The 23,192-nt window shown below is 43.8% G+C and overlaps 1 protein-coding gene across 1 annotated transcript; it reads right to left on the reverse strand.

Annotated features, from left to right (window-relative positions):
• Window positions 1-759: 759 nt before the first annotated feature.
• Window positions 760-22,827, reverse strand: TRMT6 (tRNA methyltransferase 6 non-catalytic subunit). Its single transcript, XM_035110126.2, has 11 exons — window positions 22,673-22,827; window positions 16,597-16,724; window positions 15,632-15,741; window positions 13,715-13,806; window positions 13,536-13,619; window positions 12,230-12,354; window positions 10,240-10,595; window positions 9,135-9,220; window positions 3,000-3,102; window positions 2,836-2,922; window positions 760-1,829 (listed from the first exon to the last, which is right to left on the reverse strand). Exons 1-11 carry the CDS (start codon window positions 22,777-22,779, stop codon window positions 1,665-1,667), a joined length of 1,443 nt encoding a protein of 480 aa, XP_034966017.2. The 5' UTR covers window positions 22,780-22,827; the 3' UTR covers window positions 760-1,664.
• Window positions 22,828-23,192: the final 365 nt, after the last annotated feature.

Genomic DNA, 23,192 nt, shown 5'->3' on the forward strand with positions numbered 1-23,192 from the left:
TATTTGTAATGTGGCTTTGGCTGTGCAATTTTCTGGTTTGGGTCAAATTTTGAGGGATGCCTACTGCATAACGCCAACAGTCTGGAGGCGCTCTAGCGTGGCACGGAATTGGATGTGGATATGGAAGCATATATTTCTTTAAAATACTCTGAAAATGGAGAGGAGAGTGAAAAAGACAAAAAAGCAGGCAGGTCCACAAGTGATTTCTGACAGTTCACAAAAGGATGCCCAGATGTTTCCCACAGCTGTCGACACGTTTATCAGCAGGCTTGCCACCATCCTGACTCCATGACTGCCACCTACTGTACATCAGGAATGCTGCTCCACTTAAGACTCATTCTGTGTTCTGAGCAGCAGTCAAGTGGTCAGTTGTATTCCGACAAGATCTGGAGGGCCTTATGCTACCCCATTTCTGGCATGCACATTGCGTAATGGGGCTCAGGAGCCAACCTTCGTCAAGCGTGATTTGCTTTGTGTAACTGGGCTATACAACATCTTGCTTGCTACATACCATGCCTAACTGGGGTCTGTGCGGAAAGCCAGGACGCTATGCACAATGGAAATATACCATCAAGGAGAAGGGGATTCGCTGTGGAAAATGGCGCCATTTCACACACTACCTGGCTTCACGCGAAGCAAGTTTTTCACTTTGGCCGCTGAGCGGATACGGAGAGCTGTCATATTCCTTTAAGTATCAATTCATTGAGTTGGCAAAGTACTGGATGAGAGGCTCCTCCAAAATAGGTACAGCTGGCTAAACATGTTTCCACCTTACCTATGTTTTCATGCTCAGAAGAAAAACAACACATTCTTGCGTAGGAAAAAAACCCTTAGAATTTATTGAAATGCAGGTTTACAGATCATAGACTCTACATAACAATATACAGTTATCACACGTTAAAAAGGCAAAGAGGGAAACCAGCTTTCATTTATTTTAAACGTTACTTAGTAAGTGAAAATGAACTATTGAGTTGTTTCCAAGCAAGCTCTACTCAGAGGAGAACCATTGAAATTAACAGACCTCAGTTAGCCATGCCCATTAATTTCAATGGGTTTACTCAGTGTATGACTAACACTGGATAGGTAAAAATGGTAAAAACCCACTGTTATTCTAAAATGCATGAACATGATGATCCTTAGTTCTTGTATCCAAAACAGATATAAAAAATAAAATTTTCTAGCTTCAATCCTGTTTCACCCATCCGTAATGAAACTGCATGATTTTGTTATATCCATTTCACTTATTAGTAATGACAACTTGATTTCAAGGGCTTGAAATGAAAAAAATAAATTATGGATTTTTAACCAACAGCATAATATGCCGTGAGATTACAAATGAGGTGGTGGTATAAATAATAGATTCAAATTCAAACAAAACTTTGAAGGAGAACAAGACTAGAGTTTCGGTCAATTTTTGCATCAGCTCAGCAAGAGCGATTCTTCTATCCTGAAGTCTTTCACTGTGTGAACATTGTAATACATTTTTTTAAAGCTATGGCACTATCCGTGTACGAGTTGGATAGGATTCGAATGCGGTCCCTTCTCTGGATAACCTTTCTGCAACAGCTGGCAAATGCAAGACAAAGTATATTTCTCTGTGCTCTTAAGCACAGGTAGTGATGGAACACGAGGTGCCCTAAGAAAAACAAGTGTTTCTTCAAGTGTCAACGCTGCTCTTGAAGTTTACGTTTTTTAGATGTCGGCTCTTCATCTGTCTGTTCTGAGCAGTCCCCAGATTTTATATTCTCATTTATAACAGTGATGCCTGTCAGAAGGTACCCACCGGCACCACTCATCATCAATTTGGGGTGACTCCGATCTGGCAAGACCTTTACAAAGAGCAAGAAATGGCATGCAGTCATGATTACAGGGAATAGTTTTAAGTAGCCGCACGGTTTATTTTTTTCTGCAAGGTTTAAGTTCTAACTGAATTCAGATGGATATTTATACTATCTCAGGCATGTCCAACAGGTCAATTGTGATCTACCAGTTGGTCTCGAAGGTGCTCTAGGTTGATTGCGAAGGTGTTCTCCCCCCCCCAAAAAAGCTCAACAACTGTGGGTCCTCCATCCCCCCCCAAAAAAACTCAACAACTCTTGGGAATGACAATGGGTAGATCACTGACAGTTTTATTATACTGGGAATAGATCACAGTCTCTGGGGAGTTGCATGTGCCTGTACTATATCACCTACAAAGAAACAGATCTGCCACAGTATTCCCACCACAACACTTACGTTTCCCAAAATGGTCAGTGCCATGCGTAATGCTAGTTCATGCGTAATGCTAAGCCGTGGTTTAGTGCTACTCAGAAGAGTCTCAGTGAGCACTGCCTTGTGTTTACGCCACTTCAAAATATCTCAGCGTAGCGTTGTGTGGTAATCAGGAACTCTAGTTTAAAATCAAATAGCGGCCATTCTTTAAACAAGTTAGCTTGGGAAGCTGCGTCATTTAACCACTGCTTATTTTTAAACTAGGATCCCTGGTTTGCATACTATGAAATATTTTGCCCATTTCTTGAAAGTGAAAGTAAACACAGCCAAAGTTCTTATCTATTGTGCTCTTGGTCCCACACTGTAAAACTCAGAGATGCCAGTGACCATCTGATATTTATTTAGCAGAAAACTGTTGACTTAAGCAGGGATTTGTGTTTCTGCTCATACTCCCAATTACTCAAGAACTGAAGGAAGCCTTGCATTATCATGGCTACTTAGGCTAAAACAAACACTGAATTTTTGAGAGTGGTGCTAAGATAAACATTAGAATGCTTTATTTCTCTATTTCACCCATTTGGGGGCTGAGATTTTCCACCATACATATATATGTGCAATTCTTACCTGATAATTTCGTAACCACGTTTCAGAGACTTTCAGATTAATGACACCCCCCTTTTCTCTCAGTTTCGTGTAGCATTCCAGTAACGGCTAAGAGAAGAAAAACTGGTTAAACGAACTTGCTGAAAACTCAGAGGGATAATAAAAATAAAAGGTATTGGATTCACCTCTTTATATTGGCAGTAGACAACAAAAGGCCTTGAGGGAGCAACAAATTCTAATAAGGAGAGTAATAAAGGCGCTGGATGAAATCGACTGGCAACAATCAAACTGCAACAGAAAGTTGTACACAGGTTAGATCAAAAGATTGTTCATATTTGCTTGGGCAAACCAAGCGGAAATAAGGAAAGGCAATCTCTGGCAAAGCATATTGTCCCTTTATTAATGTTGTTGTAGATGCAGGCTTTAGTGCCATGTTGAGTCAATATATTTCACTTTCAGGAGCATTTTGCCTACATGTGGAAATCTGCAAGTCACTCATACAGCCTGGAAGGAGCCGATAAAACTCAGGTACTTAGGTCTACTTCACTAAATTTTCAGAGTTGCATTTTTACAGTAATAAAATGTAGCAATTTTTAAAAAATGTTTTACAAAGGAACATTTCTCCCCAAGCAAAACACATTTAATGCTCTGGTCCGGAGATCTCAAATATAAATTCTGTGAGTCAATATTTAATGACAGCCTTCAATAAATCATCCCATTTCATCCCCATTTTCCATAATTTTCAGCAAACATTAGCAATAATTATGCTGGAACAGAAGAGGAGCAAAATAATTTAGAAATGGGTTGTTTTAAAGTCATTTATGCATACATGATTTAGGTAGAACTGAATTAAAGGAAAATAAAAAAATTCCTTCAGTAGCACCTTAAAGACCAACTAAGTTTTTATTTTGGTATGAGCTTTCGTGTGCATGCACACTTCTTCAGATACAGTGAAATGGAAGTTTCCAGGCACTTATGTAGAGAAGGGGTGGGGAGGGGTGGGGATGGGGAGGGGGGATCACTCAGAAGGGTGGTGGAAATGGGTGATTGACTGACTGATAGCTGTTGATGACCGCAAACGACTGCAAATGGTTTTGCATGAAAAAGCAAGGGTTGAGATGGCTGAAGATCGCTTATCATGTATAATGAGATAAGAACCCGATATCTCTGTTCAAACCAGGTCCCTCCATGGTTTTGAGCTTGGTGATAAGTTGCAATTCAGCAACTTCTCTTTCCAGTCTATTTCTGAAATTCTTTTGTAGTAAGACAGCTACTTTGAGATCTTGTATAGAATGTCCTGGGAGATTGAAGTGTTCTCCTACTGGTTTTTCTGTCTTCTGGTTCCTGATGTCAGATTTATGTCCATTTATCCTTTGGCGTAGGGTTTGGCCTGTTTGTCCAATATAGAGAGCTGAAGGGCACTGTTGGCATTTGATGGCATACACAATGTTAGAGGATGAGCAATTAAATAGTCCTGAGATGGTATGTTGGATGTTGTTGGGGCCAGTAATGGTGTTGTCTGGGTGTATGTGGCAGCAAAGTTGGCATCTGGGTTTATTGCAGGCTCTGGTACCAGTGTCCATGTTAAGTCTGGTGGTTGTATTATTGTGGGTGAGGAGTTGTTTAAGATTGGGTGGCTGTCTGTAGGCAATGAAAGGTCTTCCTCCCAGAGCTTGAGAAAGGGAGCGGTCATTGTCCAGGAGAGGCTGTAGATCTCTGATGATGCGTTGTACTGTTTTAGCTTGGGAGCTGTATGTGATGACTAGTGGTGTTCTGTTATTTTCTTTTTTGGGTCTGTCTTGCAGCAGGTTCTCTCTAGGTATCTGTCTGGCTCTGTTGATCTGTTGTTTAACTTCATCAGGTGGATATTTTAGTTCTAAAAAGGTTTGCTGTAGATCTCTTAGGTGAGATTCTCTGTCTGTAGAGTTGGAACAGATGCGGTTGTAACGTAAGGCCTGGCTGTATACGATGGATTGTTTGGTATGTTTGGGATGGTAGCTAGAAGCATGTAGATATGTTTGTCGGTCAGTTGGTTTTCTGTATAAGGTGGTGTCTATACGTCCATCCTGTATTTTTATAGTAGTGTCCAAAAAATGTATTTCTTGCATAGATTGGTTCATTGTTAGGTTGATGGTGGGGTGAAAGTCATTGAATGTCTGGTGGAAGGTTTCCAGGGTCTGTTGTCCATGTGTCCAGATAATAAAAATATCGTCAATGTATCGCAGGTACAGGAGAGGTTTGAGTGGGTAGGAGTTAAGGAAACGTTGTTCTAAATCTGCCATGAAGATGTTGGCATACTGTGGGGCCATGCGGGTGCCCATGGCTGTGCCGCTGATCTGGAGGAACAGGTCATCACCAAATTTGAAGTGGTTGTGGGTAAGGACAAAGTGGCAGAGTTTGGTAGCAAAGTCCGCTGTGGTTTTATCTGAAATGGTGTTCCTTATGGCTTGTAAACCATCATTGTGTGGGATGTTGGTATATAGAGATTCCACATCCATAGTGGCTAGTATAGTATTGTTAGGAAGATTGTTCAAATATTGTATTTTCCTCAGAAAATCTGTGGTGTCACGTACGTAGCTGGGAGCACTGATAGCATATGGTTTCAGAACAGAGTCCATATAGCCGGAAACACCCACTGTAATGGTGCCAATACCTGAGATGATGGGGCGTCCTGGGTTTCCTGGTTTGTGTATTTTGGGTAGAAGATAGAAAGTTCCTGGCCGAGGTTCCGCTGGTGTGTTTGTGAGGATCTGTTCTTGGATGTGTAGGGGTAGCTCCTTAATAATCTTGTTCAGTTCTTTTTTGTATGCTTGTGTGGGGTCTGAGTCCAATTTCATGTAAAAGGCAGTATTGGAAAGTTGTCTGTGGGCCTCTTGGATGTAATCAGTTTTGTTCATGATGACGACAGCTCCACCCTTGTCTGCCTCTTTAATTATAATGTCTGGGTTGTTCCTGAGATTTTCTATGGCTCTCCTTTCAGCATGGTTTAGATTTTGTTGTAAGCGATGGTGTTTTCTGGTCACATCCGTTTGGATTCTGTGGCGGAAGCATTCGATGTACAGATCTAGTGTGGTATTGCGTCCATCAGGAGGGGTCCATGTGGAGTCCCTTTTTGTGTAACTTCTTTTCGGTGGTAGTTGGTGGTCAATGTTCTGTTCATTGATGCGTTTGGAGGGTGATGGTTGTTCCCCAGTAAGTTGAGAGGTGTTGTGTTGTGGGGATGTAGTTTGTTCTACTTTGTCTTGTTCTTGTGTGTGATGAAAATACTCCTTCAGGCGTAAACGGCGGAAAAATGCTTCCAGGTCCCCGCAGAACTGAATCATGTGTTGGGATTTGGCAGGGCAGAATGATAGTCCCCGTGAAAGGACGGATTCCTCAGCTGGGCTGAGTGTTTGCTGTGAAAGATTGACAATGTTGTTGATCTTGTTTTGATTGGTGGCCTGTAGGTTGGAAAGGTTGCAGAGTTTTTTATTTTTCTGGTTCTTCAGTAACTCCAGTTGAGAGTGGTAAATGGTTTGTTTTTCCTTGTGGAACTTCTGCCAGGCCGGGTGATTCCTGATGGAGTTCTCCAGTGCAGAGAGTTCCTCCTTTATTAACTTCTGTTTGGAATACAGAACGCCGATAAGATGTTTCAGCAGTTTCTTAGATAAAGTGTGGCATAGTTTTCTGGCATATTCTGTGGGATAAGTTGATTGAAGAGGGTTCTTAATTCTAAGACCCTTAGGTACAATGTCCAGGTTTTTGCATTTAGATAGAAAGAGGATGTCAGTTTGTACCTGGGCAAGTTTCTTGGTGAGGTTGATGGACTTCCATTTCATGCGGCTCAATGTGGTGCCTTCCATAGTTCTGGTTACAGGTAGGTAGCCGTGTTGGTCTGGATCGAAGTAAAATAAAAAAATTCCTTCAGTAGCACCTTAAAGACCAACTAAGTTTTTATTTTGGTATGAGCTTTCGTGTGCATGCACACTTCTTCAGATACAGTGAAATGGAAGTTTCCAGGCACTTATGTAGAGAAGGGGTGGGGAGGGGTGGGGATGGGGAGGGGGGATCACTCAGAAGGGTGGTGGAAATGGGTGATTGACTGACTGATAGCTGTTGATGACCGCAAACGACTGCAAATGGTTTTGCATGAAAAAGCAAGGGTTGAGATGGCTGAAGATCGCTTATCATGTATAATGAGATAAGAACCCGATATCTCTGTTCAAACCAGGTCCCTCCATGGTTTTGAGCTTGGTGATAAGTTGCAATTCAGCAACTTCTCTTTCCAGTCTATTTCTGGAACACCATTTCAGATAAAACCACAGCGGACTTTGCTACCAAACTCTGCCACTTTGTCCTTACCCACAACCACTTCAAATTTGGTGATGACCTGTTCCTCCAGATCAGCGGCACAGTCATGGGCACCCGCATGGCCCCACAGTATGCCAACATCTTCATGGCAGATTTAGAACAACGTTTCCTTAACTCCTACCCACTCAAACCTCTCCTGTACCTGCGATACATTGACGATATTTTTATTATCTGGACACATGGACAACAGACCCTGGAAACCTTCCACCAGACATTCAATGACTTTCACCCCACCATCAACCTAACAATGAACCAATCTATGCAAGAAATACATTTTTTGGACACTACTATAAAAATACAGGATGGACGTATAGACACCACCTTATACAGAAAACCAACTGACCGACAAACATATCTACATGCTTCTAGCTACCATCCCAAACATACCAAACAATCCATCGTATACAGCCAGGCCTTACGTTACAACCGCATCTGTTCCAACTCTACAGACAGAGAATCTCACCTAAGAGATCTACAGCAAACCTTTTTAGAACTAAAATATCCACCTGATGAAGTTAAACAACAGATCAACAGAGCCAGACAGATACCTAGAGAGAACCTGCTGCAAGACAGACCCAAAAAAGAAAATAACAGAACACCACTAGTCATCACATACAGCTCCCAAGCTAAAACAGTACAACGCATCATCAGAGATCTACAGCCTCTCCTGGACAATGACCGCTCCCTTTCTCAAGCTCTGGGAGGAAGACCTTTCATTGCCTACAGACAGCCACCCAATCTTAAACAACTCCTCACCCACAATAATACAACCACCAGACTTAACATGGACACTGGTACCAGAGCCTGCAATAAACCCAGATGCCAACTTTGCTGCCACATACACCCAGACAACACCATTACTGGCCCCAACAACATCCAACATACCATCTCAGGACTATTTAATTGCTCATCCTCTAACATTGTGTATGCCATCAAATGCCAACAGTGCCCTTCAGCTCTCTATATTGGACAAACAGGCCAAACCCTACGCCAAAGGATAAATGGACATAAATCTGACATCAGGAACCAGAAGACAGAAAAACCAGTAGGAGAACACTTCAATCTCCCAGGACATTCTATACAAGATCTCAAAGTAGCTGTCTTACTACAAAAGAATTTCAGAAATAGACTGGAAAGAGAAGTTGCTGAATTGCAACTTATCACCAAGCTCAAAACCATGGAGGGACCTGGTTTGAACAGAGATATCGGGTTCTTATCTCATTATACATGATAAGCGATCTTCAGCCATCTCAACCCTTGCTTTTTCATGCAAAACCATTTGCAGTCGTTTGCGGTCATCAACAGCTATCAGTCAGTCAATCACCCATTTCCACCACCCTTCTGAGTGATCCCCCCTCCCCATCCCCACCCCTCCCCACCCCTTCTCTACATAAGTGCCTGGAAACTTCCATTTCACTGTATCTGAAGAAGTGTGCATGCACACGAAAGCTCATACCAAAATAAAAACTTAGTTGGTCTTTAAGGTGCTACTGAAGGAATTTTTTTATTTTACTTCGATCCAGACCAACACGGCTACCTACCTGTAACCTGAATTAAAGGAAATGAGAAATATCTCCTTTATATTTCCCAAATGAGAAATATCTCTTTTTACTCTGTTCTCTTCTCATCTTTGATCCTCATTATGCCCATTCTACGTTATGGTTTGTTTTGGCAACCTGAATCATATTTGATAGGAAAGAGTTGGTGAGGGAAGAATTGAGGAAAGAATTCAAAATGTTGTAAGAAGCTGCTGGGCTGGCACAATACCACGTGAAGTTCAAAGAGCAAGATGGACAATGCTAGGACCAAAACCCAACTTACCACTGTGAACAACGAATATTCAGCCCATGCTTGGTATTGTAAGGAAAGACCCATTAGGCTTTGTTGGGTACTTGCACCCATTTAACTCGGGGAACAAAGTAAGGCCCTTAATTTTCCAGGAATATTTAGCGTTATGTGATCAAACTCACCCATCAGCATTTTTCTCTTTCAATAAACCTGCAGCTTCTATCAACTTTTTCTGCCTCTCCTCTTGCTTCTTTTGTTTGTCATGTGTCTGGGAAGAAAAAAAATAAACAGCCGACAACCAACCTGTTGGATGCTTTGACCTTTAATGCCTACGTTCTTTAAATTTAAAGGGTTATTCAAACTAGAAGTGCGGTGGGAAGTAAGATATGCACCACTGTTTTCCTCTGGGGGCACTCTCAGTGGACCATCACATGTAGACATCTTGCCTCTAAGCTCAAAATAATTTATATTAGGAGTGTGAAACTGAAGCACTTTCCAAAAGCTTCACAAGCCGCAAAGTGCATTAGGAGCACTTTGGAAAGATGTTCCCCACACTCTAATCCTAACATCTGTTGAGCTAGTACAGAAAGGCTTAAACTCTTTGTTTGACGTACTCTACAACTGACTTCACACCATAAAATCCACTGATAAGAGTTGGAAGGGACTCCACAGGTCACCTAAAATATCACATTATTCTGGTGCAGGTAAACATGCATGGTGATTCTGAATAACTAGCAAGTGTAAATAAATTCAAAGGCACTGCAAAAAGAGTTTCGAGTTCTATCAAAAGACCCTGATGGCTGACATCAGTCTCAAATGAAGAGAGCATAGGACAGTGGTACCTTGGTTCTCGAAATGCTCAGCTAATGAACAAAACGGCTCCTGAACGTTGAAAACCCGGAAGTAGGTGTTCCGGTTTTCGAACGTTTTTCGGAAGCCGATTGTCTGACGCGGCTTCCGCTGGAGTGCAGAAAGCTGCTGCAGCCAATCGGAAGCTGCGTCTTGGTTTTCGAACCGTTTTGGGAGTCAAACGGACTTTCGGAACGGATTAAGTTCGAGAATCAAGGTTCCACTGTAACTATTCCACTAGTCACCGAAGCTATAGGGTGCCTCTGAGAAATGTTTTAACCTTTCAAGTGACTGTAAATCACTCTGGAAGTTGCAAAACTCATGGGTGGGACATCAAATCTTTCAAATAAATGAAAGACGAACACCACTTGGATCAATTCCAAAATGGCAACATTTCCTTGATGACAGTGCCTAAAAGTTAAGTCAGTAGATTCTTACTGTTCCCTTTGCTTTACTGTCTTCCAATGCATCGCTCTCCGTTGGAATGTCCATTATTTCTTGTTCTTCAGGCTGACTGTCTTCCGCAGCTATCTCAGTACCGCATTCTGTGTCTGCTTCTTGGACGGAAACTGGTTTGTCATCCAGCGAGCCATTGCTTTCTTCGGCCACTGCCGTAGTCTCTTCGGACTCTAAAGGCAGTTTCTTTAAAGAAAACGTACCGGAGAGGAGACTGTCCACTTTGCTGAGAGGGAAATCGTAAAGTGTTTGGAAGAAGGATCCTGGAAACCCAAAGCAGCTTGTGGCTGCTCTAACAGGTCCTCCTCCTGGGTACATCTGAATAATGGATCCATAACCTGCAAGCATGGACCAGAGTCATTACAACAAACATGGAGCCTCACACCACTGCACTGCGACAGGCTACATACCCATGCATGCTTATCAGAAAATGACTTGCACAAATATAAACACCAGCATGAGCAACACTTCACAGAAGTTTCACATCACATCAATTCAAACAATTGCTACTCAAGGCAGGGGCATTCAGTTTTGCACATTCAGTTTTAAATCAAGTATTGAAGGACGTGATGAGAACCCAAGCAACTTTGGGGTAATTACGCCAAAGGAAGGTTAGATTCCGGATAGGTGCATCAAACTGCTGCCTGCTCCACTCTGTCATGTGGCAAACCTGCTTTGAAGCTGAACTGAATTCCAAAAGCAGTTTGACAAGAGGCACCAGACGTGACCAGGAAAAGACATTATTTTTATTTTAAATTTAAAAGCCACTGAACAGGCCCAAGCAGGCACATCTAAAGCAGCTCATTAGATACTGATTAAATATTCACCAGAGACCAACCCCCCTTGCAGTAAATAACAAGAGATAATGAAAAAACAGAAGTTCTAAAATTTCCCCTCGGCTGCTTACGCCAAAGAGGTTGTCAAGACAAAATAAAATGGCAGATGGTGGGGAGGAGAGAGACCCGATGGTTTCAAGAAGCAGGGGAGAAACAAGAAAGCTCTAGCTTATGATTTATTCAGTTGTTAAGGGTAGAATACAAATAATTCAGTCCTTCCTCCATGATGGGAGTTGCTCACTCTGGCTCCTCCCCCTCCCCTCTCTCCCAAAAGCATCTGACCCTATGGTGGCCCCCATGGTCAAATGCCTCTGTGTCGTGTTCTGGGGGGGCGGTGGATCATCTATGCTGTCTAATGAAGTGTCCGCTGGCTGCTCTGTCTCCCCCAACACTTCTCCTAACTCTGCATAACTTGGCTGTTAGCCTGTCTCTGATTTGTTATCTCCCCCATAGTTTGGCTGTAATTCAACATGGCCTCCCTCTTCCCTGTCAGCTACAGGAGAAGGGGCAGGCGACCTCCACCTCTCTCTCCCTCCTCTTCATTCCAGTCCCTGACACTTATTCGTAAGAGTGATTTTTGAGCATGAACTCCTTAGACCTAAAGAAGATATAAGACTCATGTTTTCAAAAAAAGGTCAAATAAATATGTTACCACAGAAGCAGGACTATGGAAGAAGAAGAAGAAGAAGAAGAAGAAGAAGAAGAAGAAGAAGAAGAAGAAGAAGAAGAAGAAGAAGAAGAAGAAGAAGAAGAAGAAGAAGAAGAAGAAGAAGAAGAAGAAGAAGAAGAAGAAGAAGAAGAAGAAGAAGAAGAAGAAGAAGAAGAAAAGAGTTTGGATTTGATATCCTGCTTTATCACTACCCGGAGTCTCAAAGCAGCTAACATTCTCCTTTCCCTTCCTCCCCCCACAACAAACACTCTGTGAGGTGGGTGGGGCTGAGAGGCTTCAGAGAAGTGTGAGTAGCCCAAGGTCACCCAGCAGCTGCATGTGGAGGAGCGGAGACGCGAATCCGGTTCCCCAGATTACGAGTCCACCACTCTTAACCACACCACCACACTGGAATGTGTTCCACATTCCCATTTAAAAAAAACCCCACGACCACGAACTTCTGCATACTGCAGCCTGCTATTCTTACCTCCCATTCGCTCCATTATAGCACCTAGAACCAATCCAGCGCAGGTTTCCATTACAATCATCTTATTGCCAGCACGGACGTTTCCCCAAGTCAGCATCTGGGCTAAAGTATCGTATCGCAGATAGCTGAGAAAGGAAAAACAAAGTCCACTTTATTATCAGCACATGACAACGACAACAACAACAATTTTATTATTTGTATGCCCCCCCCCATCTGACTGGGTTGTCCCAGCCACTCTGGACGGCTCCCAGCAGAATATTAAAAACACGATAAAACCAAAACCTCGAAGTTGTTATCAATCCATGATTCTGCTCAGCTCCTTTATGTTAGAAATACAAAAAGCTAGAGAAGGAATTGGCAAGTTAAGGATACGGTGACTAAATGTTATAGGAAAATATACAGGACTGTAGAGCAGGATTGGGCAGGGTGAGGACCCACCCACTCAGTGTTACGTGGTTGCCAACAGGGCAATACAGTACTTGATTATAGTAGCCAACTAATATATAGATTAGCAAATGTAAGACTTATTTTAAATCACTGATGGAAATCAATCCTCTCAAGAAGTTAAGATCAAGTCACCCTGCTCCATGCAGGGGCTAATGGACTCACAGGCTCACAACACGAAGTTGGTCAAAACTGCTTTTTTGGTCCATCCAATGCTAGGATTCAGACACCCACTAACATGCCACAAATATTACTGTCTTAGGTGCTGGCTGAAGCAATAAGGAACACAAATCAAGCTATACACAACGCAAATAACTGCTATTCTATGTCGTCAGTGTTTGGACAAACCTTGGTTTCCGCTCATGGTTTGTCTGGAGAGAGTAAACTATGAGACCAGACTCAGATGATACACTAAGCCAAATCCCACCTTATTAAAAACACGACAAAACAAAAATTTTGAAGTTGTTATTTATCCATGATTCCGTTCTTGACTTAGCTCCTTTATGTTAGGAATGCAAAAAGCTAGAAGTCAGAGCGAAATGACCGGGGAAGAGCTCTTCTCCAGGAGCACCTAAGTTTGCTTGTTTGTGCTAAGCTATGGTTTGGCTTGGTGTTAAGTGTAAACTGAGCCATAGTCAACATAGCAAATCTCCTACATCAGCTTTTAAGTTCTACCCTTGTAGAACCTTCTACAAAAGAAAAGAAAAAGAAAAAGAAAAAAAAGATATGTTGATACTCAGATTCAGAATGTATAATATTTAACATGCATTCACAAAACATTATAGGTTGTGTTCTTTCAGGTGAAGGCTCTCAAGTTTAATACACCAGGTTTCCCATATGACAGAAATAAATTGAGCCTTACTTTATTTTTCCTGGTTCCCTTCCATAGTACATTGTTGACAGAATACGTGTTGATGGCTTTACGATTGTAATAACCGCCTCATATCTGAAAGCAAAGCACAGCAATCGTGTTTTAAACTTAAAGCACAGATAATTTGTGAGCCACAATATACCGCTCCTGCTTTCTAATTTGAAACTTACTTTTTCTTCTTTTTCTTGATGTATTTATGTTGGGCAAATTCCGTCTTGTCTCTGAACGTGGTGCTGTTCTCTATCAATTGTTGAACTATTTCCTTTAAGAGAGAGGTATGTCAGCATTGCCTCCCTACATTATACTTACTTGAAAAAGAGAAAGAAAGTTTTCACATTTAAACCAGAGTTTAAACCACATTTAAACCAGAGTGGGACCCAGGTGGCGCTGTGGTTAAACCACTGAGCCTAGGGCTTGCTGATCAGAAGGTCAGCGGTTCGAATCCCTGTGACGGGGTGAGCTCCCGTTGCTTGGTCCCAGCTCCTGCCAACCTAGCAGTTCGAAAGCACGTCAAAATGCAAGTAGATAAATAGGAACCGCTACAGCAGGAAGGTAAACGGCGTTTCCATGTGCTGCTCTGGTTTGCCAGAAGCGGCTTTGTCATGCTGGCCACATGACCTGGAAGCTATACGCCGGCTCCCTCGGCCAATAATGCGAGATGAGCGCGCAACCCCAGAGTCGGTCACGACTGGACCTAATGGTCAGGGGTCCCTTTACCTTTACCTTTACACAAGCAATGTCTAATGAAAGTAAGCACTTTTGGTTGAAAAGCGGTTTTCGGTAGCATATACTTAACCTCCTGGGGGAGGAAGAGAAGAAATGCGCTTGGCAAACACGCTGCCACAAAACAAACAATCCAGGGACTTCACTCTTCCTGAGGATCACAGCAGGCAAGATTACTTATGTGCCAACCATGCACCCCAAGGAGAGAAGCAGATCCACTGGATTTTTCGATGATGGAATGAAAGGTCTTTTCATTTCACATCAGGGCCACATGGCCCTGCATCCAGCCAAGAGCCAGCTGGGAAGGAAAAGATCACTATGTGAGACCTACAGTTGCCAACCAGGGAAGACAATATCATGTCAAGTCAGCAGCCTATGTTCCTAATGGGGTTGCCTCTGAAGACGGATCAGAAACTTCAGCTGGTGCAGAATTCAGCAGCCAGGCTGCTCATTGAGGCAACATAGTTTGAGCACATAACTATGGTTGCCATATGTCTGGAACTTTCAGGACATAGCTGGTATTACTTTCAAAAAACAAAACAAAAACTTTTGCCCAAAAAAAAGTTCAACAAGTTTTGTGTCCGGATTTTCACTCTTTGAAATACGGCAACCCTAATATAACACCAATCCAAGCCCAACTGAACTGGCTGCCAATCAGCTTCCAGGGCCAATACTGGAATTTACCTATAAAGCTTTAAACGGCTCAGGCCTGCAATACCTCGAGGACCGCCTCTCTTCGTATAAACCGACCGTCATCTGAGGCCCCTCCTCCTGCCCAAGAGGTCTGGATGGTGGCAAAATGAGAATGGGCTTTTTCTGCAGTGGCCTCCTTTTCGTGGAGTGCTCTCCCCAGGGAGGCTCACCTGGGCCTTCATTTCATACCTTCAGGTGCCAGACAAAAAAAATCCCTCTTCTTCCAGGCCTTTGTTTAACTAGCCAATCTATGGGCTTTTAAACTAGGGAGGGGGGGTCTTGTTTTTGTTTGTTACTATGGTGTTTTTTGTGTTTTTATATTGTAAAGTACCCAGTGATCTTTAGGTGAAGGGCAGTATAGAAATGTTAATAGTAAAGTAATAGTAATGGCACAGAGGTGCACTGATGGGAGAGGGATCGTGCCAATGCTGTTTTTACATTAGAATGCATCTTCTTTAGAAATATGGTTTTCAAACGTGTGTCTTTAAAGGTGGGGAAGCAATGTTGTGTATGTGGGAAAAGGCAGAAGAAGTTACTTTTAGATTCCAGCCTTGTGGCACAACTCTACATGGCTTCCGTCAACCTCAGAATGCATCAGATAAAGCAAACTGTCTAGCATTGTATCTCACAGTCAGAAGAGTGTGCTGGATAGAATCACAATTGTTAGTTACCTGTCCTTTAATGCCTTTATCCTTCAAAGCCTTTATATCATCATGAGTCAGTTTTTGAGACTTTCCGTCATCAACTATATTACGATTATCTGCACCCGCTTCTTTCGTTTCTGAAAACCAAAGCACATATAAAATTGTGAAATAGCAGTGGCGAAAGGTGCAGAATAGTCTTATTAGAGCTATTTTTAAAGCCATAAAAGCTGGGGTTCCAAAACTGTCAGCCACAGTTTCCCAGTTCGGACAAAACAGGAAACTATGGTTAGTTAAGAGCAGGGGTTCCCAAATTAAGGCCCGGGGGCCAAATGCGGCCCAATCACCTTCTAAATCCGGCCCGCGGACGGTCCGGGAATAAGCATGTTTTTACATGAGTAGAATGTGTATCTGGGTTATTTGTGGGGCATAGGAATTCGTTCATTTTTTTCTTTTCCAAAATATAGTCCACCCCCCCCACAAGGTCTGAGGGACAGTAGACCGGCCCCCTACTGAAAAAGTTTGCTGACCCCTGGTTAAGAGTCTTCCTGCTTTGATTCTTCACATCATAAAGGGAAAAGATTCAGGTTCAATATATCTTGGCTTATTAAGATGAATTATTCCCACTGGAATAAGGTCATTCAGTTCTCCAAGTCAGAGCCTGTGACTTGGGAAATGCTGGGCCACTGTGTTGCAGACATTACCTCCAGACAGTTCCCAATCTTTTATCAGACAACTAATTTATTTCCTCCTGACTATTTCCAGCTTGAAGTGTAGCTGGACTGATGCCTCCCCCTCACTTTTGCCAAACAGCAGAGCTGAATCAATGCTGACTCTATACTATACAAATATTAAAAAGAAAACAAAATAGCCCTCTCAGATAACCTCTGCCCTCACCCTGCAAAGGCTACACTTTGGTCAGATGTGCCAAATTATTACGCAGAACTGCACATACCATTTTTATGCCACAAAACTATTTGCTGGTTTTCTCTTACCTGTGGCAGCCTCTTGCACCCTGTTCTTTGGCTGAAGGGCCCCACCGCTGGTCACTTCAAATGTTGTTCCATAGATATGCCCAATAGCATTATCCAGACAGAACCACTGTTTTTCAAATACGATTTTTCTAAGAGGAAAGTTAGAAGTAAAGCAACCTGAACGTTGTGGGATATGAACTTCCAAAAGCAATCAAAAACTAAGTAGATGTGAAATGCAACACATTCAAGTCCAGGTTAAAATGTAAGCAGACAGTAATAGTGTGAATAGCTTCTTGTGGGCATCTGGAAGTATTTCCTGAACTATGCAAGATTAGCAGTTTCGACATGCATCCACGGGAGCAAAACAGTTAATTTAGTTTCATTTTCTAGTCTCTCTATTAGCAGTTGGTTAAGCCTGGGAAGGAACCAGAAGAAGCCTGCAAACCTCAAACAGCCTCAGTTCTGCCTCTGACTTCCAATACTAATACTGTACTGGTTCATATTGCAGAGCTGTCATATACCACAGCCCCTTCATGGATCAATGCCTTGTCGTGGCGAAGGGGCTTGAATAACTCAGAGAAGCTATGAGCTATGCCATGCAGGGCCACCCAAGTTGGACAGGTCATAGTGGAGAGTTTTGACTAAACGTGATCCACCTGGAGAAGGAACTGGCAAGCCACTCCAGTATCCCTGCCAAGAAAACTCCATGGACAAAGACAACAGGCATATAAAAGTTATGACGCTGGAAGATGAGCCCCTCAGGTCGGAAGGCGTCCAACATGCTACTGAGGAAGAGCGGAGGACAAGTACAAGTAGATTCAGAGCTGATGAAGCGGCTGGGCCAAAGCCGAAAGGACACTCAGTTGCGGATATGCCTGGAAGCGAAAGGAAAGTCCGATGCTGTAAAGAAAAATATTGCATAGGAACCTGGAATGTAAGAACCATGAGTGGAGGTAAGCTGGATGTGGTCAAAAATGAGATGACAAGAATAAATATCGACATCCTGGGCATCAGTGAACTAAAATGGAAGGGAATGGGCGAATTCAGTTCGGGTGACTATCATATCTACTACTGTGGGCAAGAATCCTGTAGCAGAAATGGAGTGGCCCTCATAGTCAACAAAAGAGTGGCAAAAGCTGTAATGGGATGCAATCTCAAAAATGACAGAATGATCTCGATACGAATCCAAGGCAGACCTTTTAACATCACAGTAATCCAAGTTTATGCACCAACTACCGGTGCTGAAGAAAGTGAAATTGACCAATTCTATGAAGACCTACAACAACTTCTAGAAATGACACCAAAGAAGGATGTTCTTCTCATTACAGGGGATTGGAATGCTAAAGTAGGGAATCAAGAGATAAAAGGAACAACTGGCAAGTTTGGCCTTGGAGTTCAAAATGAAGCAGGGCAAAGGCTAATAGAGTTCTGTCAAGAGAACAAGCTGGTCATCACAAACACTCTCTTCCAACAACACAAGAGACGACTCTACACATGGATATCACCAAATGGGCAGCATCGAAATCAGATTGATTATATTCTCTGCAGCCAAAGATGGAGAAGCTCTATACAGTCAGCAAAAACAAGACCTGGAGCTGACTGTAACTCAGATCATCAGCTTCTTATAGCAAAATTCCAGCTTAAACTGAAGAAAGTAGGAAAAACCACTGGGCCAGTAAGATACAATCTGAATCAAATCCCTTATGAATACACAGTGGAAGTGAGGAACAGGTTTAAGGATTTAGATTTGGTGGACAGAGTGCCTGAAGAACTATGGATGGAGGCTCGTAACATTATACAGGAGGCAGCAACGAAAACCATCCCAAGGAAAAGGAAATGCAAGAAAGCAAAATGGCTATCCAACGAGGCCTTACAAATAGCGGAGGAGAGGAGGCAAGCAAAATGCAAGGGAGATAGGGAAAGATACAGGAAACTGAATGCAGATTTCCAAAAAACAGCAAGGAGAGACAAGAGGGTCTTCTTAAATGAGCAATGCAAAGAAATAGAGGAAAACAATAGAATGGGGAAAACCAGAGATCTGTTCAAGAAAATTGGAGATATGAAAGGAACATTTCGTACAAAGATTACCATAATCAAGGACAAAAGTGGTAAGGACCTAACAGAAGCAGAAGACATCAAGAAGAGGTGGCAAGAATACACAGAGGAATTATACCAGAAAGATATGGAGGTCTCATACACCCCAGGTAGTGTGGTTGCTGACCTTGAGCCAGACATCTTGGAGAGTGAAGTCAAATGGGCCTTAGAAAGCATTGCTAATAACAAGGCCAGTGGAAGTGATGATATTCCAGCTGAACTATTTAAAATTTTAAAAGATGATGCTGTTAAGGTGCTACACCCAATATGCCAGCAAGTTTGGAAAACTCAGCAATGGCCAGAGGATTGGAGAAGATCAGTCTACATCCCAATTCCAAAGAAGGGCAGTGCCAAAGAATGCTCCAACTACCGCACAATTGCGCTCATTTCACACGCTAGCAAGGTTATGCTTAAAATTCTACAAGGCAGGCTTAGGCAGTATGTGGACCGAGAACTCCCAGAAGTGCAAGCTGGATTTCGAAAGGGCAGAGGAACCAGAGACCAAATAGCAAACATGCGCTGGATTATGGAGAAAGCTAGAGAGTTCCAGAAAAACGTCTACTTCTGCTTCATTGACTATGCAAAAGCCTTTGACTGTGTCGACCACAGCAAACTATGGCAAGTTCTTAAAGAAATGGGAGTGCCTGATCACCTCATCTGTCTCCTGAGAAATCTCTATGTGGGACAAGAAGCTACAGTTAGAACTGGATATGGAACAACTGATTGGTTCAAAATTGGGAAAGGAGTACGACAAGGTTGTATATTGTCTCCCTGCTTATTTAACTTATATGCAGAATTCATCATGCGAAAGGCTGGACTAGATGAATCCCAAGCCGGAATTAAGATTGCCGGAAGAAATATCAACAACCTCAGATATGCAGATGACACAACCTTGATGGCAGAAAGCGAGGAGGAATTAAAGAACCTTTTAATGAGGGTGAAAGAGGAGAGCGCAAAATATGGTCTGAAGCTCAACATCAAAAAAACCAAGATCATGGCCACTGGTCCCATCACCTCCTGGCAAATAGAAGGGGAAGAAATGGAGGCAGTGAGAGATTTTACTTTCTTGGGCTCCTTGATCACTGCAGATGGTGACAGCAGTCACGAAATTAAAAGACGCCTGCTTCTTGGGAGAAAAGCAATGACAAACCTAGACAGCATCTTAAAAAGCAGAGACATCACTTTGCCGACAAAGGTCCGTATAGTTAAAGCTATGGTTTTCCCAGTAGTGATGTATGGAAGTGAGAGCTGGACCATAAAGAAGGCTGATCGCCGAAGAATTGATGCTTTTGAATTATGGTGCTGGAGGAGACTCTTGAGAGTCCCATGGACTGCAAGAAGATCAAACCTATCCATTCTTAAGGAAATCAGCCCTGAGTGCTCCCTAGAAGGACAGATCGTGAAGCTGAGGCTCCAATACTTTGGCCACCTCATGAGAAGAGAAGAATCCTTGGAAAAGACCCTGATGTTGGGAAAGATTGAGGGCACTAGGAGAAGGGGACGACAGAGGACAAGATGGTTGGACAGTGTTCTCGAAGCTACGAACATGAGTTTGACCAAACTGCGGGAGGCAGTGCAAGACAGGAGTGCCTGGCGTGCTATGGTCCATGGGGTCACGAAGAGTCGGACACGACTAAACGACTAAACAACAACAACATATACCACAGATGACTTCCACTACTAGTAGAAACAACTTGTACAACTAAGAATAAAGCTTGTATTGGTATTGGCACTTTTTCAAAGAAGAGTTTCTCTTTTTAGAAATATCACTTTTCTCACAAGAACAGTTACACTAGAATCCTGGTTTTCTCTTTCGCCCAAGATGTGGAATGCAAATTTGCCCTGTTTACCCTCCCTTCCACTGCCTGTGTCAATTTTTAAATTGTAAGATCCTTGGGGCAGGAACCAGTCTTGTTTGCTCATTACTCTGCAAAACAGTACGCACACTTCTAAATTCCAGAGTGGCTTGCCATGTCTGTTAAACCAGGGGTGGCCAACTTCAAAGAGACTGCGATCTACTCAGAGTTAAAAACTGGGAGTGATCTACCCCCCTTTTTTTGGGGGGGGTTTCAGGTCAAAGTTGTTGTGCTTTTTTTAGGAAGGAGGAAGGCCCATGTTGGGGGGGGGGTTCATGTAAAAGTTGTTGGAAGGAAAGCCCTGTTTTTGGTGGTTCGGTTCATTTTAGGGGTGCAGGGCAAAGATGTTGAATTTTTTTAGGGGAGCCAAAGTTTTTTAGCGTCTTTGGGGGGAGCCACTGATCTACCGGTGATCTACCACAGACGTCCAGTGATCTACCGGTAGATCACGATCTACCTGTTGGACATGCCTGTGTTAAACCATTGCAGCAAAAACAAATAAAATTTGCTTAGAGGCCTGATTGACAACCAAGCGATAGATATAAAAATTGTTTTTAAAAAAGATGTTACAGTGTGCCTTGAAGCAGCAATGTTACATTTGTAAATCTGTTGGGTTACATATGCAAGTCCACTGTCTCCAATCCAGGTCAATTTGTTCTAATGCACAATGACTCTTTAATACAGTTAATATTAACCATTATGAGTATAAGATGCATAATAGGGGCAATCCTGTCTTGGTGCAAAGGGTGATGAGAAAGCAAACTCCCCTGCAGCAAGCAGCTCTCACTATTTTAAGAGGCTGCGAGTAACAGTATCCCTCCAGCAGGCCCACCTTAAGATCAGTAGCAGAGTCCCTTGGTAAAGTACACTGAAATTTGCCTATTTGCTTATGAATGTTGCTGTTCGCACCCACCAATTCATTTCTGTGGTGCAACGGATTAGTATGCTTGGTTGTTAACCAGAAGGCTGGTGGTTTGAGCCCACCCAGGGACAGCTGTGGGCACTAGGATTCCTGCATCAAAGGTTGGCCTAGATGACCCTTGGGGTGTCTTCCAACACTACAATTCTATGATCTATTATCTCCATAAGGCATGCATGTCCAAAGTCAGTTTCGGGGGCCTAATCTGGCCCGCCGGTTGATTAAATCTGGCCCCCGTGGCAGTATTTGTGCTGGGGTAAAATCCTAAAAACAACTTCAATCCCCAAAAAAGCTCAACAACTTTGGGCTAAAATTGTAGGAAAAGCTCAACAACTTCAATCCTAAAAAACTTTGGTCTGCCCCCACGGCCCTTCACTTCATCAAATCTGGCCTTCTTTGAAAAAAGTTTGGACACCACTGCTTATTCTACGGTAACTAATGGCAGATGGTGACATGCACCACCATCAGGAAATGAGCACATGAATAAAACATGGGCTGATGTTATTAGGTAGGCCCCACAATACTGCTGCCAGAAAAGATACAAAGGGGGGGGAGGCGGGTTTGCTTTAGGGGTCCCTCTTCTCTGTTGCATGGCCTGTGGCTGCTAGCTAGAGTGGGACTCTTAACTTCAGGGTTGTGAGTTCATGCCGCAGGTTGGGCAAAAGATTCCTGTGTGGCAGGGGTTGGACTAGATGACCCCCGGTGGTCCCTCCCCAAAGACTCCTGCATGCAAGGGGTTGGCCTAGATGACCCTCGGGACCCCTCTCAAGGAACTCTTGCATGGCAGGGGGCTGGCCTACATGACCCCCGATGATCCCTCCAAAAGACTCCTGCGTGCCAGGGGGTTGGCCTAGAAGATGACCCATGGGACCCCTCCCAAGGAACTCCTGCATGGCAGGGGGTTGGCCTAGATAACCCCCGATGGTCCCTCCAAAAGACTCCTGCGTGGCAGGGTGTTGGTCTAGATGACTATCGGGACTCCTCCCAAGGAGCTCCTGCATGGCAGGGGGCTGGCCTAGATGACACCTGGGTGCCCCTCAACCCCCCCCCCCCGATCCCGCGATTTATCAGCCTCCAGAGGTGCCACAAGGCTCCCTTTCGCCGCCCCCGCCTCCCCACGTGTTTCGAGCGAGCGAGGGTCGCGGGGGTGGGGTTTGGTTAGCCAATAAGCGAGCGGGGCTTCCGGTGGGTGCGCGTCATAAAGCCCCGCGTGCCCCGTCGCCCTCACCTCCGCCTGGCTACGGCCACCGCCTTGAAGACCTCGTCGCGCTTGAGGACGGCGAAGTCCCCTTCGCGGATCACGCCGGGGGAAGCCGGGTCCGGACTCCCCTCCATCGCCACACACGCGCACAAGCCACGCCCCCTGCCAGCCTGCCTGCCTTCCGCCCAAAACCGGCCAAGGCGCCGGAACGGAAGCGGCACCGCCCTCCTCGCCCCGCTTCCCTGTTTCCTTCCTATGGGGAAGCAGCGCCTCTCCGAAACGGGGGCAGGAAAGATGGCCAATTGGCAGAGCTGCTCCTCTCGCAAACCCCGGGCTGGGGTTTCAAAGGCGAGATGGAAGCGCGGAGCCTGAGCTCCCTGAAAATCTGCAATAACAGCAGTTCTTTCCATAGCAATGGGCATCACGTGTATTTTATGCAGTGAAAATGGAATAGGATGGAATGAGGGCGCGGAGAGGGTGTGCCTGAACGGCGCTTTGCTCTTTTACTTTTTAGCTGCTCTTTTGTTAATGTTGCTCTACAGAATGT

Source organism: Zootoca vivipara, chromosome 3 (assembly GCF_963506605.1).
Source record: "Zootoca vivipara chromosome 3, rZooViv1.1, whole genome shotgun sequence".
In the NCBI taxonomy this organism is placed as follows: Eukaryota; Metazoa; Chordata; class Lepidosauria; order Squamata; family Lacertidae; genus Zootoca; species Zootoca vivipara.